A 26,595-nucleotide genomic window follows, 5' to 3' on the forward strand; every position below is an offset into this window, starting at 1 on the left:
TCTATATGATACAGAAATCTCAGGATAGGATATGAAGAGGAAAAAACTCAATGGTAAGGTCATATCCTATATACATACACACACAATATATACCTGTGCGTATATATATATGTGTGATACATGTGTGCCCATGTATATGGACAAACAGATATCCATATATGAATATATATGTACACACAGAATACAATGAGTCTATATACACTCTTCTTTAAGAGGAATGTTGTTCTTCTCTTGCCTCTGCACTGGTAAGGAGAAAACAAACCAGCATGGTGTGGTGAGGAGAGTGGCAAAGTGAGCTTAAAAAAAAGAGAAGCATCATTATCTTAATTTCATTTGCATTTTAAAAAGAAGGGTCAATTCAAGCAGCACGCAGAGCAAAAACTAAACAGGAAACATTTAGGCAAGTGTCCTGGTATAGAACAGGAGAGTTTTGTAACGCAGAGACCTTCCAGCCATTTCATACAGATGTGCCATCAACCGCATTAGTATTTGGGCTACAGCACACTCCACTTATACCTAACACTTAGTAGCAATTTTCAGTTGTAATTATCAAGCATTTGAACAATCTAAGCCTGTACTATTATGGTATTAATATTCATCACTTGTACTATGAGCCCTGAACGGACTGTATAAACATACAAATGTTTAGGTAACCAGAATATTTATCCACCTCAGTTTTTAAATCTGTATTTCTCTACCTCAAACCAGCTGCAGTTCAAGCCCCTGCTACTGACACTGAACTACACAGAAACAGGAGTTTTCTGCCTAAGCATCGTAACATACAAAGTATTTACACAAAAGGAATAATAATAACTATTAAGAACAGCACTCCTTTGCTATACAGGCTTTTAAAATCAATAAGTTGCCAAATGCTTTTGCTAAAGATGGTCAGTGTTATCACAGGCAACCCCAGACACAAGGAAAACTATGCGTTCAAGGTTAGCAAACAGGACAAGTAACAAAGGTACATCCAGGGAAGTAAGATACTAAGGTGCTGGTATGAGTGTACAAAACCATAACTATATATAACAATAACCATTTTCTTCAGCTGTTCTTAGAAAATCAATGCTTTAAAACATGAACATATAATAGGTTAAACTAAGGAAGAAATCCTTTACTGTGAGGGTGGTGAGGCACTGGCACAGGTTGAGAAGCTATGTCTGCCCCATCCCTGGCAGTGTTCAAGACCAGGCTGGATGGGGCTTGGAGCAACCTGCTTTAGTGGAAGGTGTCCCTGCCTGTGACAGGGGGCTGGAACTGAACTAACTTCAAGGTCCCTTCCAACCCAAACCAGTCTATGCTTCATTGATTATACCTGCCTTCCTCAGGATCTCTCCATTTCTGTTTCTGTAATACACTTTAGTCACACTTTCAGGGGAAAAAAAAGTGTTTTATTAACGCTTTCAAAATGTGTTACAAACCCTTTAAGGTGGCAGTTTGACACTGCAGGTCTTTGTAACTATTCCTAAACTCACTAGACATTTCAGAATCATAACTCGATTTGCTCACTCAACCAGAGAGTCTGAACATACTAAAGCCTAACATAAGTAAATTATGAAATAGGGGGAAGAGACTGGTGATTCCAGGAATGCTAACCATGAGTTTCAACTTAGTTTTAAGGAATCCCTCTGGGTTTCCATCACACCTTCTTTGCTACGATAAGCAGAAGGAATAACCATCCCCCTGTCCTGCATTCCCTGGAAACGAAATACAGCTCTAATCACAAGGAGTCTGAGTAACCCTGACTGTTCATTTCAGCTTTGCAGATGTATTTCACTTCAAATTCTACATTGTGCTGAAGCGTACAGGGCTTTAATCATCATTGTTGAAGATCCTGTACCATTTCATGACATTTGAGTACAAGGCATGTTACAAGTTTCAAGTTCTGTCTCGAAACAAATGAGGTGTTACCACAGACATGAAGGAAAGTTCTTCTGAAAACATCTGCCCACTCTTCTCCAATAGCATTAAAAATATAGTATTGAGTGAGAAACTTTGATTTTCTATGATTTTACTAGAAAGACACTAAGAGGTGATTTCAATTAGAGTTTAATTTTCACGTAGCCCTTTAAAAATCACCGTATGGTTTTACAATCTCACTAACATCCAAAAGGACGTGGCAACTGTACTTCTTAGTGTGAGGTGTCCCTGCCCATGGCAGGGGGGTTGGAACTGGATGATCTTAAGGTCCTTCGCAGCTCTAACTATGCTATGATTCTATGATTCTTCTGAAATGCCTTCTCTCCTCTCATCACTTCTCAAATTACACCAAACCCTTGAGTTATTTCAAGCCTACTCCAAATTTTATTTGCTTATCTGCAAAACAACTTGAGAAATGTCCCCCTGAGCAGCTTTTCCTGTCTAACACCATCATCCTTTTCAGCATTTATTTCAATGCATGGCCAGGTTAGCCCACAACTTTAGTAGCAGCAAGAAATCACTGACTGTACCACCTGATGAAGAGACTGAAGTCTGCTTTATTTAAATTGGCTATTTATTTTCTTAAGTAAGTGAATGTTGAACTGGAATCTCTCCTTATTGTCCCCCTTCCTTCGACATTCAGCCGTGGCTCACTGGTTACACTGACGCATAATTCCTGGAAAGGTGAAGCTTTTCTAAGTACTTGATAGATTTTGGTTTATCATTTCAGCTCAATTGAGTAATTAAAATTCACAGAGTTTGATTTTAAGTGTATTTCAGAATTTATGATGTTTCAAGTGTTTACAGTAGAGGCATGAACCACTTCTGCTTTAGTTACAACTGTTCTACAACTCTGACAGTGCTATGCTGTCAGGCTTTGTAATGCTAGTTTAAAGAACCGTAGAACAATGGAATGGTTTGGGTTGGAAGAGACCTTAAAGTTCCAACCCCCTGCCACAGGCAGAGACACCTCCCACTAGACCAGGTTGCTCCAAGCCCTGTCCAACCTAGCCTTGAACAGCATCCCCATGTTCAAGTGATAACAAGTCTACTCAGTATGAGCCCTAGTTCTCAATTAAACATAATTCTGAGACCTTTTATCTGTGCCCAACATGCTTTTTTAATTCAAAACATCAAGAAATTACAAGACACATAGGTAGCAGTCATTTCTCTAACCATGCAGTTGCCCTTCTTTCCTAGTGCACGTATTTAACTTAACATTCACTGTTCTTCCGTTCCAAATTTTGCCATAAAGTCAGTTTTAGTGAAATCCTTCTTCATTAAAGTAAATCCTTTGTTAATATATTTTAGTCTGAATTAAGCCTTTTCTAGACATTTCATGTCAGAGAGAGCAGGCACCCGAGCAATACAGCTATTCAATTGGCATATCTGCCAATCATTCCAACCCAGCATCCCCAACCTGCGTGCCGCAACCTCTGAGGTTGGAGCTAGCATCTGCCTCTTGGCTCAGGGAAAGAGTAATAGTCGCAAAAGACTTGGATGAAGAATCGATCTGTCTGCCAGGATCTTGGCATTCATCAGTAACACAAGGTACAGGTTTAAGGTGAAGCAGTCTAACATACATGGGATTCGAGCCCAGATCCTTATTCCAGGGGAACACTCTGACACAAGCTATAGCTTGCTATTTAGCAGGTCCCTTTTTACAGGGTCTGACCCCACTCCAGCAACTCCATACAACTCCAGCACATCTATTTTGTCCTAAGACAAAACATCCTCCTCCCACCAACCTTATGTTTTGCTCAAAAGAAGTGACCAGCTTTACTTCCAGATTTACTTCCGGATGTCAACCCCTTCCTGACTTCTGGACAGTTTCTTTTTAAGATGAAAACAAGGACATATGTTGCCTGTCAGTCAACCTGAGAATTTGCCTTGTAGATCAACTTCTGAAAATACAACCAATATTTGTGAAAATCTGGCAGGAAAGAGGAGAAAAGCCAAAGTGGTTTAAGTCATTGCTCCCACTGGAGGAATGCCCACAGTGTGAGCATGACAGTTATTTGTTCCTTTTGGCCTGCCAAGACTTAAAAATGCATCACTTACAATCAGAGGCACCATATGTCAGCTTTTGCTCATCTAGTGATGAGGTGAGAGGAAGGCAGCCAAAGGTGTAGTGGGGCTGGGAATTAAAGGTCACCTAGAGGAATCTAAACCATCACAGTGGAGGCTCAAAGACAGGAATGTAAAACAGTCATTGTCAGAAACTTCATCACTCTCCTGCTCCCTGAAAAGCAAACATTTTAATCCATTTTCTTCTCCTCTATCCTTGCATGGAATTATGTATCCTCCTAACTAACCTGGTATCACACCCTCACAGTCCCTTTCTGCTGTCCTCATCTTCCATCATTTCCACTTCCTTTTCCTATGTTTTCTTTAATTTTCTCTATTGTAATGTACAAAACTTTATTCCTCCCCATGCACAGGACACAGGCTGCTGCTTCGGTCCTGACATTTAGAATCACAGAATCATAGGATAGTTAGGGTTGGAAAGGACCTTAAGATCATCAAGTTCCAACCCCCCTGCCATGGGCAGGGACACCTCACACTAAATCATATCACCTTGTCCAACCTGGCCTTGAACACTGCCAGGGATGGAGCATTCACAACCTCCCTGGGCAACCTATTCCAGTGCCTCAGCACCCTTACAGGAAAGAATTTCCTCCTTATATCCAATCTAAACTTCCCCTGTTTAAGTTTTAACCCATAAATCCATCCTGTCCTTCAGCATCTTGTCAGAGGAGTTACAGGGAAAACTGAAGTTGAGAGTATCGGCTGCTGTGCAGGAAATGGCACATCCACCAAACCAACCCTTGCAAACATGATTGTTCTTTACCCGTATTCACACAGTCAAGTTTTCACTAGCAGCAGAGGTAGATCCTTAACGTTTTTCAGAAAGAGCATTTTAAGCTTTAATTTGGGAAAGGCTATGTTTTCTTTACTCCAGCTTTGGTCTTGGAAACTCTTGGTCTTTCTTTGCTAACACTTTACTGCTAAAACTGTAGGCAAACATCTGCACGTCTGACAAATTTTAATCATTACTTTCAAAAGCATTAGTTGCTAAAGGAAGGATCTTACTGAAGTGCTTTAAACAAACTTCACTACTAAGGCAGTAAATGCACTTACGAGTTCATGGAAACCCTTATAACTCACTGCATCCTTCTGCATTTTACTGTAATTGTATTAGAATTTCATATTGTATCTTCATGCAATTACACTCCAGATTTCAAAGAAGAGATACTACAGTTCGGATACATGCACACACATCCACCCTTTTTACCTCCTATTTTAGCAATTACTTTAAATATTTTCTGTAGTCACTGACATAAAAAGCTCAGTCCTGGCAGCACACAACAGCAGGGGAGGCAAAGTCCAAAGCTGCTGATTTGCAAGTAAGATCGTTTTCATTGGAAATTAAATAACTGCAAATGAAAACCTTCCCATTTTACATCTTTACCTGATCCAAAAAATCTACAATGTCTTAATTATTGCTTACACATACATGCAATCTTACAAATTATACTGAATTATATTCAAGTGTGTGAGGCAGAAGGTGTTAAAATGAGCCACATTTGTCTCTGGGCCTCACACATTGAGAACAGTTCAGCACTATCAGACTACTATGAATTAATTCAGAGCAGGCATCAGGCAAGCCCAACAACATACCTTAGAAAGAAAGCAATAATATACACTCACAAAAACATTTTACACACTTTGTGGTCTATAATTTGGCTTGTGCTGACTGTTCTCTATGCCTAAAAGAACCAAGCATATCGCATCTGCAGAGATCATATATCATTAAGACCTCAGAGCGAGCATTCAGATGTAACCACATCACTACATCACATGCTTATAGCTATACACTTCATTACAACTATGAGCATACTCATATTGTTGCTATCATCTCCCAGATTAAAATTGAGTTATGTATATGTGCAAAAAGCTTCAAATGCTATTGCTTTTACTTCTCTCCACCACAGGAAACCAATGATTATGTTTAAAGTCTATGCCTGCAGCTAAGAAGAATGGTCAAATCACTTTCAATTTATTATCAATGTATCAATCCCAGAATAAAGGGACAGAAATCATGGATTTGTTGTTAAGAATGAACAGCATCCATTTTAACATCCTTCCTCCAGTTTCTGCAAGAGATCAACTGAACACCCAGAAAACATTAAGTGCAGTGAAACTGGTGCCATCCAACAGCAAAACCAAAAAAATCAGTTATGTCACTGCAGAAAGACCTGTTCTCTATGGAATGCTGCTTCCTTCCAAATTGTTTGCCAGGATTTAACAGATTGGTGCCAAGCCAATGGCTGAGCACAAGCAGACAGCTCTCAGCAAGGACATGCTGCATTCTCTAGAACACATCAATGGGATCACAGCTAAGCCTTAACCAGGGAAAGGTCCCTCTGCTCCCTGTCTAGTGTTATGTACTTCGTGACTTGCAATCACCAGAATTCTACAAAAGGTATCCATCCTTTTTAAACACATATTTAAAAGACATGAATAATCTAGCTGTTAGAGAGAGTTCAGAGGAGGCCACGAAGATATCCCAAAGGCTGAAGCAGCTCTGCTCTGGAGCCAGGCTGAGAGAGCTGGGCTGGGTCAGCCTGGAGAAAAGAAGGCTCCTGAAGGGGAGATCTTAGAGCAGCTCCAGTGCCTAAAGGGGCTGCAGGAAACCTGGAGAGGGGCTTTGGGAAAAGACAAGGGGGAATGGCTTTAACCTGCCAGAGGGGAGATTTAGATTAGATATTAGGAAGAAGTTCTTCCCTGTGAGAATGGTGAGGCACTGGCACAGGAAGCCCAGAGAAGCTGTGACTGCCCCATCACTGGCAGTTAATGGTCTTTAAGGTCACTTCCAACCCAAACCCTTCTACAGTTCTATGACTCTACTTATGTAAAATATCCACATGAAACTAGGCCTCAAACTAGATGAAAGTATTTCTGCATCAGTGTCCTGGGTTCAGCAGTAGCAGTCATGTTTTTCCTTTTGTGTTAGCTGGTGCAGTGCTGTGTTTTGACTTCCAGCCTGGGAACAGTGTTGGTGAAGCCGATGTTTTCGGTTGTTGCTAAGTGATGTTTACCCTGACCAAGGACTTTGTGAGGCTCATGCTCTGCCAGGGAGGAGGGGAAGCTGTGAGGAAGCAGAGATGGGGCGCCTGACCCGGGCTAGCCGGGGAGGTATTCCATACCACAGCACGTCATGGCCAGGGTGGGGGGTGACTGGGAGTTACCCGGAAGGACAGGGGCTTCCGGGTGGAACTCGCTTTCTTGGCCGGTGGTATCGTATTCTCTTCCCTTGTTATTTTCCCTTATCATTGTTGTAGTTGATAGTAGCAGTGGTGATTTGTGTTGTACATTGGTTGCTGGACTGTTCTTGTCTCAACCCGTAGGAGTTGCACTCTTTCGATCCTCCTCCCCGTTCCTCCGGGAGCGGGGAAGGGGAGAGCCCCAGTGAGGGGGGGGGGGGGAACGGACCTCGATTGTTGTCAGCTCAGCACCACTCACTGGGAGTGAGTGAACAAGTTACCTGACTGGGTTTAAACCACGACAATCAGATTGGGAGCTTCCCCTAAAAAAGCATAATGGCTTCATAACACACCTAATGCTTAAACTGTGAAGACAACACCGTTTGCATCACAACTTTGGGACAAAGGCTGAGCTATTCAACAGGTAGACCCTGCAGGTTAAAAAATACAACCATAAAAAGCACTACATAGCATATGCTGAACTACCGGGGTAGCAGCTTCAGCTGTGCCAGAGAGTGTCTGAGCTGTCGAGGATTAAAGCTTGTGCTGCTCCATCTGACAGCGCGGATGACAACATCAGCAGAGAACTGCTGGGAAGCACAGCTGAGAGGAAGCTCTCATTTTTTTTAGGTGGTTGTATGTAAATTGGCTCTTGAGGAGTTGCTTCTGTCAGCTTCTGCGCTCATGAGACACGGATGCTGCCACCTGACTGGGTTAATGAATGGAGCTTTTAATTAAGCTTTCTTACACGTACCTCACAGACTCCACAATCCTATCTTCCTCTTTCTCCTCATCCAGAACTAAAAGCAGAAGGTGAATTAATTGGGTCCCATCATTAACTTTGTGGCAACAAGCCTTTGGAAAAGGTTGTTTATTACTACATCCTCTCCTGTGAGCTTCGTAATACTGCTGTAGCCATAGGATGTCAAGGAAAGGCACCAAGAAAACTTCTCCCATGCAGTGATTAGTACAAGTTAAAATGGGTAGAAAAGAAGAAAAGATACGAAAGGTGATTGGGCTGTGAAAAAACTGAAGACATAGAATAGGCAGGAAATCTTTCTAGCACATGCCTCATAATTGCATTGAAGGTGGCATTAAATCACGCCACTGACTTTTGCTATTTCACTATTCTATTGGGGGTAGGAGGGAGATAATGCAATTATTGCAGTAGTAAAACCTTCCACTGTTGTATTTGAAAGTTTCCAAATCCATGAAAGCGACTGGATCATGTTTTCCACCAAATCAAGTTTATAACCTTTCCATAGTACCACAATTGCTCCTATTATTTATGTCTCTGGAGTACGAAAACCAAGATCCCACTTCAACATCACTCACATCACATTTAGTAACATTTTACATTTGAAATTAAACTCTTTAATATACTTTACTTTGATAAGTTGTCTTTTCTCTGCTTTTCCTGACTGAGCAATCCACTGTCCTACCTTGAGAGAATTAATCAATTCCCTCACTTCTGTTCAAAAGCAGATAAAAATTATCATTTCTAAAGGTTAAACTTATTTTTAATTAAGATTTTTTTCTAATTCCATCATTCTGTGCCTTAGCAATAATCTCTGCTATTAACCTGGAGTTTAACCTTGATGAAATAACTGATTTAAGGCCTACAAATAATTTCCTTTGAATTAAAGGTTGTCCTGAACTTTAACTTCTAAAGAGTATTTCTAATACTTTGGAAGCTTTTGCTTTCCTGGTGACAATCCTGCCCATCCAGCCTAAAACTGACATAAGCAAACATTTTTCCTAACATAGTCAAAGGGATCTGCTCCCACCCCAGCTCTCAAATCCAGTGTCCTCTGGTTCTCTTGGCCACTGCTGACAGCAAATACAGGAATGACACAAAATTCCAGAGACATGTCAAAGCAGTCTTATGTTATCTCCTTGCAACTTGGTTGGTGTATTTCCTTTTCAGGACAAAAGGTAATGGTTTTAAACTAAAAGAGAGTAGACTGAGATTAAATATAAAGAAGAATATTTTTATGGTGAGGGTGCCGAGATGCTGGCACAGGGTGAGGCTGCCCCATCCCTGGCAGTGTTCAAAGCCAGGCTGGACACAGGGGCTTGGAGCAAGCTGCTCTAGATGAAGATGTCCCTGTTCATTGCAGGAGGGGTGGACTAGATGACCTCTAAAGGTCTCTTCTAACCCAAACTATTCTATAGTTTGATTCTATGAGCTTTCCATGCCTGCTTTCTGCTCTTCTCTGTGGCTCCAAGGCATTTCAAGCAAGTAGAACCTCAGGCCATGCTTCTCCTGGGGTTTGACAGCATGGGTCCTGCCTGCTTGCTCCATCTATGGAGGCAGAAGGAAGCTCTGCCCATCCCACTTGCCACCTTAGCCTCCAGAGCTGCAGCCAAGGATAAATGTCCAGGGCATTTCCTCCTGTCTATCCAGTAAGAGCGCTTGCTAGCCTAAGAAACTTTACCTTCTCTCACATGTATGCTATTACAATAAAGCCTGTCCTTCCCTTCAACATCTGCCCATGTGCATCAGATTAAAGGAAAATGATTAAAAATAATTAGTTCTTAAAAGGGTTTAATAAAGTAGTAAAGGAATGCCTTAAAGGAATGTCAGCAGTAGCAACATGTGACAGCCGCAGTAAGCAACGTCATTTGTGCGTAACAGAATTAATGCATCCCATCAGCATTTGAAGCAGAGAACACATTAGATCTGGTAGTTTCAAATATTATATTTGTATGATATTTAATGACTATTTGTGCTGGCAAGCAAATCTCACTGCCTTTCTACATATTATTAAGTATACTACCCATTTTCCTGAAGCATTAATGTATGGATAACTGATCTCCTATGCAAAGCTGAACTGGGATTTAATGAACCCCCATTACTCAAGCTGCACATTTTCCTAAAGATGAAAAATGCCATGTACAATGTATTTTCCTGCATGTGAATAAGCCCATTAATATAGATTTCTGAACAGAGTGTTTCTACTCAGCAATTTTTGCCCTTTTGGAAGGGGGAAAGAAAAGGAGAAGGGAGCTGATACTTCCTCGCACTCCCCCACATCATCTCCAGAAAGGAACTGCATCGGCTTTGGTAATGTTTTGGTTTCAAAGCTCTGCTCAGTACATAGGCACAACTGCCTTCTGATAAATGTTTATTCCAACAAGCAGTTAAATCTGTTTCACTCTACCTTGCCCTACTTTGATAGGAAATGATAACAGAAACAGTATTCAAAGCAGTACAAATTTGGAAATACTGAGAACTGCTGTTTGACAGCCTCTTTTAACAATTCCCCTCCCTGATGGAGCCCATCCTGGCAATTAAATCTACACATACTAGCAAGATCTACTAATCTCCAGTCAGATTCTTAAATGCAAATTCTTTTGCTTTAGCAGCAATACATAAGCACCAGAAAAATTACCATTTAGCTGTACAGAAAGCTGAGCTGCAGCCCCAGTCGAGGATCTGAAATGCAGCTTGGGGTGCAGTTGCAGTTTTAGGACAGCAAGGCCTCAAACTGTGTTTTTTTTAGGAAAGAAAGTATCAGAACAGCATTTCACTGTATGCCTTGTTCATAAAGGACAAAAAAGGAAGCTTCCCTTTCTTCATGGAGTATGTTCCCTATAAATGCATCATTACAGTAAGTCATTATACGTACCACAGTAGTTATAGGCACCTTTTGCAGCAACTAACTAGGCTTGGAAACTTGGACACCAAAACCAGTCTTTTAGTTTTCCTAGTGTTACTTTACTAAAAGTCTAAAATCACTGCACTTTTCTCTACTGAAGTGTCTTAAGCAGCCTACCTTTCCATTGCATTTCTTGGAACTTCCCATTAATTCTACCCTCTCCTACCTTTCCCTCTCAATTTCTTCTACTACCCCTCAACAGGGGCCCACTGCATTTCAGATTCTCTGTGGAAAGTTGAGCTTTCTGCAAAACTTTGCTTTACTCAGCAGCTGCCAGAACTCTGCTGCTTTCCCTTTTACTGTTCAATTCACAGCTATCAATGCCAGAATCAGGAACCGTTTCAGACATGCTTCATACTTCATTTCTCAACAATAAGGCTGTACAAAACCTATCAGTTTATCTGATGAACTCTCCTGCTCAGCTGTAGACATGAATTAGGTAATGGAAGCTTTTTGAGAGCTTTGCTGCTGCACTGCACAAACACCTTAAGAGGAGAAAAGCCAATCAAAAAGTAAACCATCAATCTCCCCTTTTTCCCTCCATATCCTCCAAACATCACACATACTACCCATGATTTCCCAAAAGCAGAGTAGAATCCACTCATCCCCAACAGCTCACGGGTTAAAAGACAAATCTGAGATGACTTTCAAGCCCTTAAGCCTGAACACAGCTTTTGGCCTCCTGTTTTCAAAGTAACCTCTCTAAACAACAGAGGACTATCTAAGGCAAGTGGCATTGTTCTCTCCCAGGAAGAGACCTGAATTTGCTGAGGAAAAAGACAACAATAAATCCAAATGCTTTAGAATCAAGAATAAAAATAAAATAAAGAAGAAAGGCTTTCATGGAAATGACATTTTCTCATGAAAAACTCTTTTCTTAGAAAGTAGCAGTAGGGATGATTTGTTATCTCTGAGTCAACGCGCTGCGGCCACAGCTTCTAATTCACACAATCAACCCTCTCCACTAACACTGAAATAGAGACCAGGCTATGAACTTCAGTTAGTAATCATCACCGAAAGAACCCTGCAAAAAGCCAACTGTGCTCACTGGAAATGTAACCAAGGAGCTTGCTCTGTGGAACAGTTACGTGTTTCATAGTGCAGGCTAACAGCTTCCATTGACAGCTTTATCACTATCAACAGCGAATCAAACCCCTGTCCAACAGCACAAACTGATAACTTGGCTGATCATGGTAGGGGAACATATAAGATGTTGAATTGGGGTTCTCTGTTCTTAAGTCGCGGCAGCAAGAGCTGATGCCCCATACCTCAGCATGTACAGTAACAGGAAGATCAGAGCTTCCAAGATGAGATGGTTGTAGTCAGCCATAAGTCTGTGCTTCCTCTCACTGCCTCACCAAACCTTTCCTCTTCATCCAGCATCACAAGACTCTTTCAAATCACAACTCAAGGGACTGCACACTTCTATTTTACAAATCATTATGAGTTGTATACTGTGGACAGGCAGCAGGCCCCTGACTTCAGAGCTCCACACATCAATCATCAGGAACACAGAAGGACATCCTGGGAATCCAAACTACTTCAGCTGAGTTGAACTCTATCCTCCCTCCCCAAATTAACTGACATTGAAACTAAGCATGACCCTCAGAACAAGGATTAAAACCACATAATAAAACCAACAGTTACCACATTTTCTTTCCTTTTTTAAATAGCATGTTGCATGAAACTCTGCCATCATTGCTTGACATGATCCAGAATTATTCTCCTACAAAAAAAGGTGTTTTTCTTGAAAACATAACCCCCCCCAAGCTGTGATTAGTCAGGAGACAAGTGTAATGATTCCGTGTGCCACTATGAGAAGACAACAACAGCTAACTGAAGTTCTGTGCTTTAAAAATCATCATTTCCACCAGAAGTTGACTGTATAGGCATGTGGGAGAAGAACCTGCTTAAAAATCATGACCACTCAGCAGAAACTGCACATAAATAACCTGATTTCTAAATTCCTTAACTGCCTAATTTTTACTTAGGATCTAAAGATACCATTCAGAACAACTAATCACAAAATCTTATTTCAGATTCTTGTCAGCAGCTATGATGCTGTGAACAGATATAGAAGGCCTGATCTTTTGAAGTATCCAACAACTTGAGTGGTTCTTGACTGTGGCAGCAGCTGGAACATACTGCTTCTGTGAAAGGCTGCTCTCTTCCACCACTCGTCAAAACAAAATAGTGATATTCATTCCTTCATTTCTCACTATTTTTGTGGACCCATCCCATAGGGAAAAAGCTGTGGAAAAACCAATTTAGATGTAGAATGGTATCTTGAGCAGCTCTGTTTAGTAACCTGCTTCCCTCTTCCCCTCAAAAGTCTAAGCCAAAAGTAACAATTAAATAAATCTCAGCAAGGTTTTGTAAACAGATTGTGACCAAAAAGAGAAATTCTTACCTGGAAGCATCAAAGCTGTCATAGGATCCAACTGTGTAGTGTCTAAACAGCTTCTTTGTTCTATCTGATCGTGTTTCTGCACAAAGAAAAGAACTTTTAATAGTATTTCTGTGCTGTTTTATCAAGTGCTGGTTTAATTTACAAAGTGGATTTTCTGCTATACATCAATAGCAGAAAATGGTTGAGGTCAAAGGGATCTCTGGAGGTCAACTTGTCCAACCTCCTGCTCAAGCAGGGCCATCAACAGCCAGCTGCCCTGGACCACGTCCAGATTGCTTTTGAATATCCTTATGGAGGAAGACTCCACCACCTCTCTGGGCAAACTATTCCAGTGCTCAGTCGCCCTCACAGCAAAAACCATTTCCTTTTGTTCCCTTACAGTGAATTAACATGGTTTCAAGGTGTTCTGAAAACATTTGACTTTGGAGGTGAGACATTATCTGTCACATCACACACATCAAGTGGATAAGGCGAAGTTCTTGTAGATCCCCTGCCATATCATTCCCAAGTTTTAAAGTTTCACCCACATCCTCAGTGGCTAAAACCTTTCAAGTCCAACCTCTGGTTCTTTTAGAGCTTGGACTTAGAAGCTAAACACAGTAAGAAAGAAAGAAGAAAAACCAGCAAGACATTCCAGAAAGGTTGGAAAAACAGCACCAAAATATGCAAACCAGTATTTTTTGTTTAAACACACACATGTGTTCGCAAAACTAGAGCTATTCCTATGATTTTTATTAGGCATATGGAGAATGAGGTAGGGGGGGAAGTGGCTGCCCACATGCACCACCATCAATCTAATCTCACAGGAAACAGTACTGTGAAACTTGTACTACTATTACACAGCAAAAACAAAGACTCCAAACAACTAGGGGATAAGGGGTGATTCAGAAACCAAAGAAACCCCATATCTGGGATACATGAAGAACAAAGGAAAGAAATACAACAATGTATCTACTAAAAAGGGTATTTAAAACCTAAAATACATTAAAATCTTATATTTATGCACTTTCCTAAGGAAAAAAACATCCATCCCACTGAAGCAGTTCCCATATCAGCATTAAATCAACCTCTAGGGCTATGAACATTATGTTCACAAGTAGTTTTACAACTGTACCTATAGAACAACAGAGCTAAATATATCTCTTGCTCTAGGACTGTGAAGATGCTCCCTCACTTACTGCTTTCAGTTGCTACCTACAGGAGCACCAATAAATCAAGCACGTGGGAAAGATGCAGAAGCTACTCCATTGTTGGGTTGTTTTAGTTTGGGCAGCAAAAGCATAATCTAAAGGGCTTTTGCTGAAAGGCTGTCACTGTGTGTGTGCGTGTAAATCACACTTCTAGGGAAGGACAAAAGGATTGTAGAGGAGGGAATTCATTGTCACATCCTTCTTCAGAATGACAGGAAAACACACAGAAGCCTGCTTCCAAAGAGTCATTCAAATAAAGTAAAACTTTAACAAAAAAGAGAGTAAGAAACCTCTTTTGGTTGCTTTATGTATTAGAGTAATCCTTGTTCAAATCAATTTTCTAAGTCTTACTCAGCCTTAACCACAATAATATTGTTTTAATGTATTCATTTTTCCAGACGAGTATCTTTAGAGCAGCCCCTTTTTCTATGGCTTCTTCATTCAAGGGAAGACACTTAAGCAGAAACTGCAGGTTTTGAGACAAGAAAAACTCTTGCCTAACCACAGCTTGGTCCTCAAATACAATCACATCACATCAGGCTAACACACATCAAAAAGCAAATTGAAAAGTTTCTGGTTTAGCTTGTGACCATGGAAATCCCATCTGCATGGCTGGAGTTTTTTCACTCAAGGACAGGGATTTTTTCACTGAAGGACAGCCTGACTCCATCCAAAGAGATGTTATTAGTTCTCCAAGCTCGGTTTGTTAAAAGTTATTGTGAGAGGTAGTGCTGTCAGATGACCAAATGCTGGTCTGCAGAGAGAAAAAAAACACATCAGCAGGATGACAGGTTTTAAACCCGAGCAAGGAGCACATTGCAGGAGACAGCACGGGAAAGGCTGACAAAATGCATCTTCCCTTGCCTTAACCAGTAGAGCTGACACGTAGATAGATAGCGCTGCCAGCTGGAGACATAAATACCAATACCTACATAATACAGAGGAATTATGGCTGAAAATATATATGCAGGTTGCAGCTGGCTGAACGTTTCTTCACAGTAGTGCACCAATTTGCAAGATACAAGAGAAGCAGTACAAAAAATAACCAGAAATATTTACATTTATATAAGTTTTGAGGAGACTATCAGGCCTTCCCACAGGCTGGCCAAAGAGGGAGAAAATCTCTGTTATAATACAAATCATAGAATGGTTTGGGTTGGAAAGGACCTTAAAGATCATCTAGTTCCAACCCCTTGCTATGGGCAAGGAAATCCTATCTGATAGTTTTGTATAGGCTTATTTTGTCCCTTTGTCACGCATCTACAACTATGTTTTCTGCCAAAAAAAGCCTTACCTTCACCCCAGGTCCCAGCTCCTTCTGCCCTTACCCCGCTGCCTTTCTGGAACAGCCAAGGAGGACGTAACTTGCTCCAGGACCCCCCTAGACCCAACCAAAGCTCAGCCAGGCAGCGCATGAGCTGCAAGGCTAGAGGGCACCATGCTGCCTTTCACAGAGTAGGAGCTGTAAGTGTAGTGAGCATCAGCGGTACCCAAGGCTACATGACAGCTGCTCAGAGAGATTTGGCTTTGAAGTACTTCACTGTATGACTGTAACTCTTAATGTGCTGGAAGGGGTTCAGTGAATTTTATGGGTCATGCCGTTGCTACTAAGTTGACAGGTTTAATTTCAAAATCCAGGGCCCTGCAGTGGTGTGGAATAAAGCAACCTACATGAATTACAGTCTTTTCCCCATCAAGCAACATTCTTTTTCACAATGTCCTAAAAATCAGATTAATACCAAGAGACATAATTAGAAGAAACACAGAAAACCATAAACCTGGATTCCACTTCGAGTTTGCCACCAGCCTGTTTGCAGAAGCCACGTATAAATAATTAAAAGAAAGTAAGAGGAAGGCTACTTCAGAAATCCTAAATCTCCTGCTTGAGCCCCAAGGAGCCAGATGTTTCTTCTGCAGCAAGTGCTTTCTGTAGCATGATATTTCAGTGCTATTAAGGAATACAAAGTGGGTGGGTGGGACGGAAAGGCGCAGTAAGACAGATAGCTTTGTTCAGCTCCTTGGTATTGCCAAACCAGCATTCTTCAGCTACAGCTTGTATCTGCTCCCTGTCTCCCTATACATTCCCCACTTCTCTGTGCGCAACTGCATTCACAGGGATTATTTGGGAAATCATTAAAGAAGGGGTATGTTTCCCAGGTTGCTGGGGAAGGTCTTTAATTACCCTCTTTTCCTAACCTCTGACTCAGATTCCAGGCTCTCCTATTATGCAGCATAAGTACAGGCATACAAAAAGGGGGGAAGGATCAGGAATCTGCCATTATAATGAACTGCACACTGAAAAAAAAGGGGAAATAAAGGTTCCTCTCTCAAATTTGACTAAAGAATACAAAGAACCCATAGGCATCTGTTTAACAAATGCTTTTCTGAATTCAAGCCATATATAGCATAATAGCACTATTAAAATAGCACTAAGGTCCCAGATTTTACCCGTTCTTACATCCCCAGGTTTTCTGAAGACCAGCACTTTGAATCAGAGTGCTTTCCAGCAAAGGTAGGACCACGTAAAACTAATAAACTTTACATCATTTATGGAGTCTTTACCTGCAGAAACCTGTAGGATTTCTTTTTGAACTTGGGTGCACACAAATTAGAAAGACTTGCAAGAAGATGTGGACTAGAAGGTGTAGAAAAGCGTTATCTAGCAGTGCATCTATTACTGCTTTATTACTGAGAAGAACATCTGTCAGCACAGATGAAATATCATTGCATCAAATTGGATCAGTTCAAAAGTTATTCTAAGAGGCAGAATGAAATACCAGTGTTTGCAAAAATAGTGCAGTTTCCTTTACACTGACAGAAAAAGGGAGCATTGGCGTATCATTGGAAATTTCTACATTTCCTGAGAGGCCCATATTTTACTACAGTTACTCCCTTGTATTGTTGGCTAGTATTTATAGTTGGTTGGAAGACTTTCTCTCTACAGACCTCCATCCACCTCTAGGTTACAGCTATGGGACATGCACGGTCAGAAGCATCAGGATAAAGGTCATGACTAACAGCTCAGCTCTCAGTGCACTGCGTGGCTGTCCACAGGGTAAAAACCCATCTATCCATCTATGGGAAAATGAAGGCTCCCTCTACAGCTACCAAGGCTATTTTCCATAAGAACACATCACCAACATAAAGCTCCCCACTTTCTGCTAAAAAACCCAAACCATCCATGAGGTTTATTCTCATTAGCTAATGGGCTGTCTCAGAGAAATGTGAGTCCTGATATGATGAGAGCCACAGAAGAATCTGCAGGGAACAAAATGATGGGGTAAGCTTTTCTTGGTCTCTTCTCAGTGTTGCCCTGTGCAACAGTGGTAATACGAATGATAAAGCCCTAGCTGGTTCTTCATTAGAAACCTTTATTGGTGCAGACATTTGAGTAAGGAACAGACTCAAACCCCGCCATTCCAGAACATAGGTTCTAGGGTTTGAAGAAAGGTGAACATGGAGAAGACTGCAGTGATAGGACAAAGGGGAATGGGTTCAAACTTAAACACGGGAAGTTCAGGTTAGATAGAAGGAGGAAGTTCTTTACTGTGAGAGTGGTGAGGCTCTGGCACAGGTTGCCCAGAGAAGTGGTAGATGCTCCATCCTTGGCAGTGTTCAAGGCCAGGCTGGACAGAGCCTTGGGTGACATGGGTTAGTGTGAGGTGTCCCTGCCCACGGCAGGGGGTTGGAACTGGATGATCTTAAGGTCCTTTCCAACCCAAACTGTTCTATGGTTCTATAATTAAGATGCAGCTGAAAAACACTTTCTCTTTTTCTTCTTGCACCTTAGGAGGAGAGATGGCTTCCCTCAACTGAGAAATATGAATATGCCTTCCCTGTGGCTTCACTGTGTTAGTCTCATAACTGACCCCAGGGCTCCAGCAGCGCCTGCAGACATTATCAAAAGCTGAAATATCACTGCCATGAAAAGCAAGAAATGAAATTTGGACTCTAACCCACCAAGGCAGCTAATGGGGCTCTATTTCTTCAGCGATGAGCACAGAGCTATCGCAGGCATGCTGCAGCAGACAGCCCGGTTACCATGCTGACACTATTATTTGTAGTAGATTGCTTACATATTTGATATTGGTTGGAAGAGGAAAGAACTAGGGGAAAAAATTCCCAGAGCAACTGTCTTCCTTCCTTTCATTCTCCCTGCTGCTCCTGGCAGGGCATTTCAGCTGCCGGGTTTCCTAGGAAACTGGAGGGGCTGCTCTGCCAGAGGGGATGTTGTCAGACTCTTGCCAGCACTCTTGGTACGGTTTAGAGTGATCGATGCATCCACAGGGTGAACAGAAGCAATAAAAGTGCAAGAGCCTGATTTATGTGTGATATTGGTGAGACCACGCACAGCAGCAGACACCTTCCAAACATCATGGATTGTAGAAGTCACGTTACACTGCTACTCCAGCCTACTTGCTGCAGAAAGGGTTTCCATCTGTTCTAAGCCCATTTGCAGCATGAAATAAGTCTGCACACTGATATCCAACAGTTGTCAGAGGCTAAAGGCTTTCACAGTGCAACTCCTCCTTTCTGTGGAAAAAAATGCTTACACAGCTATTTATGTTGAGGGTTAGAACAAAAGTCACTCGAGGCTGAGGAAAGCAGTCTCAAATTCTTTGTTACAACCAGCTACACAGATAGTACATAAAGTTAACGCAAGTTCACAACTCAACTGCACTTGTGCTAGCCATTATCTAGCTGCTTGTTTTGCAAGAAGACTGCACCTCTTTTATGGGCCTTTCCTAAAACTGAACCTATCGTATGACAAAAAATCGCAACCCTGCAAAATTACATTTAAAAGATTATAAAAGGAAGAAGAAGAAGATAAAACTAAGAGTAATCTTAGAGAGTGAAAAAGCGTATGGGATTGAAAACGTCACTAAGAACATCTATTTTCCCATCCTAAGTACCTGTGTATTCAAAATATTTGCCATACTAAGTGATGCCAAATTATCTCTATTGTAGATGAAGCAACAGCAAAAAGCAGCAGCAGGTTTGTTAAAAACCATGTCTCAAAAAACGTGGATGTTCTTACACTAAAATTTGTTTAGCACCTGCTTTTCGCATGTATGAAATAAACTAAGCATCACAGGTCCATGCTGTTGTGGGATAACCTGTACTATATTCCATGCTTGTCAAAAACTGTTGGTTTATGTGACCAGATTGACAGACATAACTCACTTACCCGCCTGCTTCACACAAAGGCCACGCGCTGCAAATTGACCCCAATGTTGCTATCAAATCACAGCGTAACTAAAGCTTTGGAAAGCTTTGATCTAGCTGATAATGTAATCCACAGCTTTGGAAAGCTTTGATTTAGATGAAAATTGTAATATCCAAACTGACCCCAGTGTTACTGTCGAATCACAGCCTAACTAAAGCTTTAAAAAGCTTTGAATTAAATGATAATGTGATCTACAGCATGTGCGAAACAATGTTTTAAGGAAACAAATGTCACATTTCCGAAGCCAGAAGCATTTTGTCAGTGAAGAGTCACCCTACTCCTTCCCCGGCCCCTTCCTTTCCATGTGTGTTACTCAGGATTTTCAGATTTTCACTGATTTAACTCTTCACTAGGTGAGCATGCCGTTTGCTTTTGAGTAGTAAGTGATAACTATGAACTTTGCTCCAGCAAAGAACCAAATTAAAACAAACACACACACACCCCCCTTCACACCACATACTGTGAAGTCTCAATAAGCTATTTTACTTATTTCCCTTCCTCCCTAGAAAATAGAGATTCATCAAAACTGGTCTCTTCCATGAAAAAAGGTAGATAAGATTTTAATAAATGAAAAGGGTTTTCAGGTCTAAGATACAACGGTTTAACGTAGTATTTCCTGTTTCTTTCTTTAAGCAGTCATTTGAGCCATAGAAAATACTAAGTTCAGAGATCCTCCTCCAAACCAAGCAGAGTAGGATCTTGGATTCTGTGCAAAAAATGCAACAATGTGATCAAGAAATATAAGTGGAATTAGCCTCTAGCTATTTGATCACAGGATCATTACTCTTTAACAGGAAAAGTTGCTGCAGTGAAGGGATCAGAGCATTAGTTCTTCCTACGTGCTGTCTGTAAAATCTGGGCCAGGCTTTCCCTCCCTCCTGAACATTAGTACGGATCACTTTGAGGCTGGAATGAATTAGGAGTTCATAAGATTGCTGGGAAGGCATGCAAGCACAGCCTGCTTCTGTTAGAGGGGTATGAAAACTCATAAAACTGAAATCTGCAGGTATTTCCACCCAAGAATTCTGAAGAAACTACAGTTACCTTTTTCATATCTCTGCAGATCTTAACTAATAATGTTGCTGCTTTATTAGAAGGGATAAACCATGAGCAGCAAGCAAAAAGAAATATGATGAGAGGAGATTTCGGTTTAGATATTAGGAAGAAGTTCTTTACTGTGAGGGTGCTGAGGCGCTGGCACAGGGTGCCCAGAGAAGCTGTGGCTGCCCCATCCCTGGCAGTGTCCAAGGCCAGGTTGGACAGGCCTTGGCAGGGGGTTTGGAACTGGATGATCTTAAGGTCCTTTCAAACACAAACCATTCTATGATTCCACGATGAAAGCATCACGAGCTGTAAACTAATGAATAGCTTTATCCATAATTCATTTTTCTTCTTCCTAAGCTTGCAGATGATTTTAAATCTCAGTTTTTGTTCAGGGTGGTGCTCTCAGCCCATTTTCCTTTCAGTTGAAGCTGATAAACAGCAGATCTTCAGTGGTTTTTGAAGTTTCTCAGATTTGAAAATAGGTGTAAGAATGTCTCAAAGACAACTCCTTGACCAGAATAGCAGATTCTTGGATGTCCCCCTGCCTTTCATTTTTCCCCGCTATCTCCTATATTCAAACAAGAAAGGAAGACTGATATTAATTCCCCTGTGCATCCTTAGAGAAGGAAGCTGGAGTGAATTAGCTTACTCACAAAAGGTGCTGAAATGGCTGATCGATGTAGCACATCAGGAAGTTTGCTTGCAAGAGGAACCTTAATAACTGAAATACTCAAGGTAGATCTACTGGAGAGACAGCTGGGGAGGAACATTGGTTTCCCATGTCACTGGTTTTACTTTATCAAAAAGCTCACTTATACCTGAAAAGAACAGCAAACGGTTGTTGAAGCATGTGCTTCTTACAGTGAATAAGGCTTACAGAGCTAAATAGGCGAATTCTCTATTCTGTTGATGACTTTACCACTTACCTGAACAACTCTGTTGCTAAGTTTTAACTCTGACTTGAAACATAACCTCACAGGCTTGCATGTGTGCCTTACAAAGAAGCAAAGTTGTAGGTGCATTAAGATGCAGCAAATCTCTAAGGTAGATTGAGTTTCAGAACTAGGTCTTCCCTGTGTTAAGCAACCTCTTGCTAACCTGTTTACAGAGCTGGCACCACAGACTAAGTTTATTCTTGTCTGGCTCTTCCCTCGTTTGCAGACAAATTTCAAACCATGGTAGTGATCACTTGGTCTTTCCTTCAGAATTTGTTCTGTTGGACTTCTGCAGGCCTTCATTCCCTCTTCCTCTCATTTATAATCCATGTGCAGGGGAACAGTTAATCAGCCCAGTGCAGGTCCTGCAATGGAGGTTTGGGTCCGTAGTGTCAGGTGAAAGGGAGGATTAAACTCATTGTCTTGAGCAATCCAGACAGGTTTGGGTGATGCCATTAAAAGAAACCAGTTGGAAGAGGAAGTACTTTTTTCCCCTCTTTGCCCCAAGACTTACAGACTTGGCTTGTAAAATGATGGATGTTGACCTGGACTGGTAACACACAACCAACCAAATATGGATTTGGTCAATTTGCACACAGTCTGATCATTGCTGAAACATACAGCTTTTACTAGGTCTAAAATGAAGCATTAGACTGCATAATCCTTTACTACATATAGCAATATGCAGTGTGTACTTTATAAAAACCAGTTCTCATTGTTGATCCCAAATTTCAGCTAAACACATGAATAAAGGCATCCTGGTTTTCCAATTTAGGCAGAGCAAAGATTTGTTTATCTGTTGCCTGCTGGCCATATAATCTGTTGAAAATATTACTTATTTTGAAGGTCAGGATGGTTTCTTGCAATAAAAACCTCAGATGGTGTGATGTTCCAGTTCTTTGGAATTGATTTGTGGCACAAATTACTGTAATCATAACACCTTATTTCATATTCTCCATCTTCCCTGCAAATACTCTATGAGTGAAGCATAAGCCAGTACAAAACTACCTGAAACTGGAGCAGTGCAGTCGACTGCTGGGAAAGTACCTGAGACATCCACGTGTAAAGTTTCCTACAAAGGCTCAAGAAGCAACACTAAGTGCCACTTTCCCTATTGCAGGTATCCTCAGACCTCACAGAACAACGAAACATCAGAATAACCTTTGAAGTTTGGTCAGTTCTGGTTATTAGAGTGCCAGCTTCGGTATTTATTTCCTGATGAAAAACGACACAACCAAAACAGTTTTAATCAATCGTTTCCACATGGTTATAAATCTGCCTCAAGAACCTGAACAGCCATCTAATAGAACTGTTTGTTTCAATATTATTACAGAAGCAGGTAACAATTTTCACTGACTTTGCCTTAAATTTAGGATATGCCACTGGAAGTTTGCTCATGTGCAGGAGCTGTGGTCTAGTCTGCATAACACCCCTTCCTGGCAGTGTTCAAGGCCAGGTTGGATAGGGCTTGGAGCACCCTGGTCTAGCAGGAGGTGTCCCAGCTCACAGCAGGGAGGATAGATCCAGACGGTCTTTAAGGTCCCTTCCAACTCAAAGTGTTCTATGGTTCTGTGATTTCTACCTGCGCATATTTGCAATCACACAAAGATTAACTGACTGCTTTGAAGAAGGTCATTCCGCACCCTAAGGTGAAAAGAACAGATGGAGAACTATTTTGGACTGGGTTAGGGAAAACAGGCCCTGAAAAGTCATTCTTCTTTGGAGTTTCAAAAACCATTACTTTTCATATACAGCAAGTTTCAACAAGAGTTTCCCCTCAATTTCTTCCTTTACCAAAGCCTCACTCAAGTCTAAATCTTCACCAGCTATAGTAAGGATCAATGAGCTGTCAAATTCTCTCAAGAACAGGTAAAATTTGGAATACATAGGAAGCTGTCGTCTGCTGTGCATGGGAGATAGGTGAGAAGTTCAGGGAACCTCCCAACCTTTCTCCCCATAACACTCTCCAACATACATAGCTGTTTCCTGCGCCTCTTTGCCAGGTTCAGAGTTAGTTACCAAGTCAAACTACATGTAGTTCTCTTCCTGCCATCAGACAGGCCCCTGACTGCTCTGAGAGGCCAATAGGGATGCCAGGAGAGTGTTTTTAATACTTGCTGCTAGATAAGCCGTGTGGAGAACTCATTTGTCCTTTGCAGAACATTCTGATTTCCCTTTCCTTTACCAGGGGACACTGAAGGCTATGAGCAGGAGCGCTCAGTTCTCTTGGAATACTTCAAACATAAGTAAAAACGCCAGCAAATGTCTGTCACTCTGTCCTGCATATAGAGATTGCACTTCTTAACCCTCTTCCCAAATCTTGCCAAAGTTAGTCACCCCAGCATCTAAAAAGGAGAGTGTGACAGGTATTTAAGAGATTATAAAATGAAGATCATTTCTAAGAGCAAGATAACCCTAAATATAAATCAAGCAAAAGCCAAAACTTTAAGCCTTCATTCAGGATCTTTTTCTTCCCTTGCTTTGATTGTGCATATGGACTTTACAGTCTGAATGTCACCTGGGATAAAGCACACTTACCAAAACCCAACAGACATACAGAGGAATACTGTGCAGTTTCTACTGTAAGGGCCTCACAATAACTTATAATTTAATATGATTACTTCAGTCAGAGAGAACAAATAGTTCAGATTGGCAGAGCAGAATGTTGCTAAGCAATGTTGTACTGGAGTTTACACAGGACCGGAGAGAGAAAGATAAGGGTGGAACAAGATGATGCAGATGTGTGTGGTGTGTATAGCTCCCTGCTCAACAGGAAGAATTCCTTCCTTGCCATGCGCCTGAGGGGGTCTGAAATAGAAAGCTATCACAACAGCTAAATCCCTTAGGAACACCATGCTGCTTTTAAGGAAACTGGAGTACAAACTGAGCTTGTGATGCTTTGTCAGAATATGTAGGTACAGCTGTGTGTAGATATAATACAAATAGTATAATATACATTATATAAGGGAACTCACACCAGTATTCCCAGCACTTGGGATGACTGCAGCTAGAAAGGACCAAAACCTGAAAACATTCCTTTTAAACAGTAGAGAAGGTGCTTGTCCTTTCAGCACTGAAGACAGATACGAGCAACTGCTTTAACAGAATGCATCTGAAGATCTATGACCTGCTGAAACCTTAAATTGGAAATTAGAAAGAATTGCTGAGAATGCCAAGAAAAAAGTTTTCCTCAGAAAGCACTAAAGATAAGATTAGTAAAGGGATATTGTATGTTAGGCAGTGCATATTAAGAATGTACGAGTTATTGAGAAAAGCAATACAATACTGTGCAAAGTTTTCTGAAGTATTTTCCAAACATTTTTTTCCACTTTCCAAGCATTTCACTGACAAGAGTTCACTATTCCCTTCATATAAAACCTCTCCATTTCCCCACCACCACTTCAAAACACAGTCATTTTCATTCAAGCTATACACAATACCTCCAAAATGAACTCTCTTCTCGGATCTTGACTTTTCAGCCATAGTTTCTAACCAGCTTAAGCTTGAGTTGCGCGTGCATCTGCATCCTCCCGAAGAAAAACATCCCAGCCATTTAACTTCAAAATGTACTATTTTAACTACATAGAAATAAGTTGAAGCTTCTCAAGAACCACGGGATTTGACAAATGTTCTGACTTCTTTATACAAAATGCTGCTGGAAGCAACTCTTACTTTTTAGAGAACAGCAACAACACAAATCCCAAAGCAAGATGACCACACACAAGACTTGTTTTACACACACAAGTTATCAGCTGAGGCTCAAAGCCCACGTCCTTTCAGTTCCACACTGTACTGAGACATTTTTTTCCCCCTACTGCAGGTTTCCATGGAAATGCATCAGTCACTAATCTAAATAAATGCGAGTGAAGGACGCCTGAAAACCCAGAGCAATTACGCATGCCATTAGAGGGAAAGAATATGATTCAACCCAGCTATTAGGAACGTGGCACAGCTATCACTTCTATATATTGTTGTAGTGTTCTAAAAACAAAACTGCTTTATTTTTTAAACCCACTCTTTTACAGCCGGGGGGGGGGAAGGAAAAAGCATTAAAAATACCTCTCACGTAACAAGCACACAATGAAGTTGGACTCTATCAGCTGCAAAGCACAAATGTAGTTAATAACACACATTCATTTTGCCATGAAAATCCATTGGATGTGAAAACTTGTCTTTCAATTACTGGTCAAAGATACTTCACTTTAGTCATTTTGATGAGCAATACAGAACTGAATACTTTGATCTGCATTAAAGGGCTAATGAGCCTTAAAATATTTGATGTAAATATAATGTCTGACTAATGCTTTGCTCAATTTTTTTTTTTGGGGGGGGAGGGGGCTACTTACAAAGGTAACTGCAATTCAGCATCCATCTGATCTTTGTGCATATAGAATATACATAGTATACAGCAGTATAAGCACCCATCCTTCTCCCTATGTGCACAAGTGCTTCTAGATTTATTCCATGGCACACACAGATCTTCAGAGCCCCCATGCTGAAGTTCCAGCACATGTTCTCTGTCACACAGTGTAGAGTTCTCATCTGGTTCATGCAGCAGGTAAATGAGCAGTGTGGGATATATGTCACTTTGCTTTCCTATATTCCTGCTGCTCTGCAGTCAACCTGTTCCTACCTCTTGTCACACAGGAAAATTTCAAATGATGTAAAACTGGGTCTGTGCTGCTCTATATGAACAAATGTTTAGCCATAAGGGCAGAGAGTTATTTCATAGAATTACAGACTGGTTTGGGTCAGAAGGGAGCTTAAAGCTCATCTAGTTCCAACCCCCTGCCACGGGCAGGGACATCTTCCACTAGAGCAGCTTGCTCCAAGCCCCATCCAACCTGGCCTTGAACACTTACAGGTTAAGATGTCCCTCTCCAGTTTTCTTGTTGGCCCCTTTAGGCACTGGAAACTGCTCTTAGGTCTCACTTGCTCTA

General features: G+C 41.2%; 1 protein-coding gene across 5 annotated transcripts in view; it reads right to left on the reverse strand.

Moving 5' to 3' along the window:
* Nucleotides 1-26,595, reverse strand: part of SHANK2 (SH3 and multiple ankyrin repeat domains 2) — a 359,601-nt gene that overhangs the window by 149,562 nt on the left and 183,444 nt on the right. For all 5 annotated transcript variants that reach the window (XM_057408748.1, XM_057408747.1, XM_057408746.1 and 2 more), the window contains one exon: nt 13,260-13,335. In XM_057408748.1, the coding sequence (XP_057264731.1) occupies nt 13,260-13,335 (76 nt within the window). The remainder of the gene's footprint in view (nt 1-13,259; nt 13,336-26,595) is intronic.

Source organism: Pezoporus wallicus, unplaced genomic scaffold (assembly GCF_028554395.1).
Source record: "Pezoporus wallicus isolate ANWC-B61680 ecotype Strahan unplaced genomic scaffold, APGP_CSIRO_Pwel_v1 contig_6382, whole genome shotgun sequence".
NCBI lineage: Eukaryota > Metazoa > Chordata > Aves > Psittaciformes > Psittacidae > Pezoporus > Pezoporus wallicus.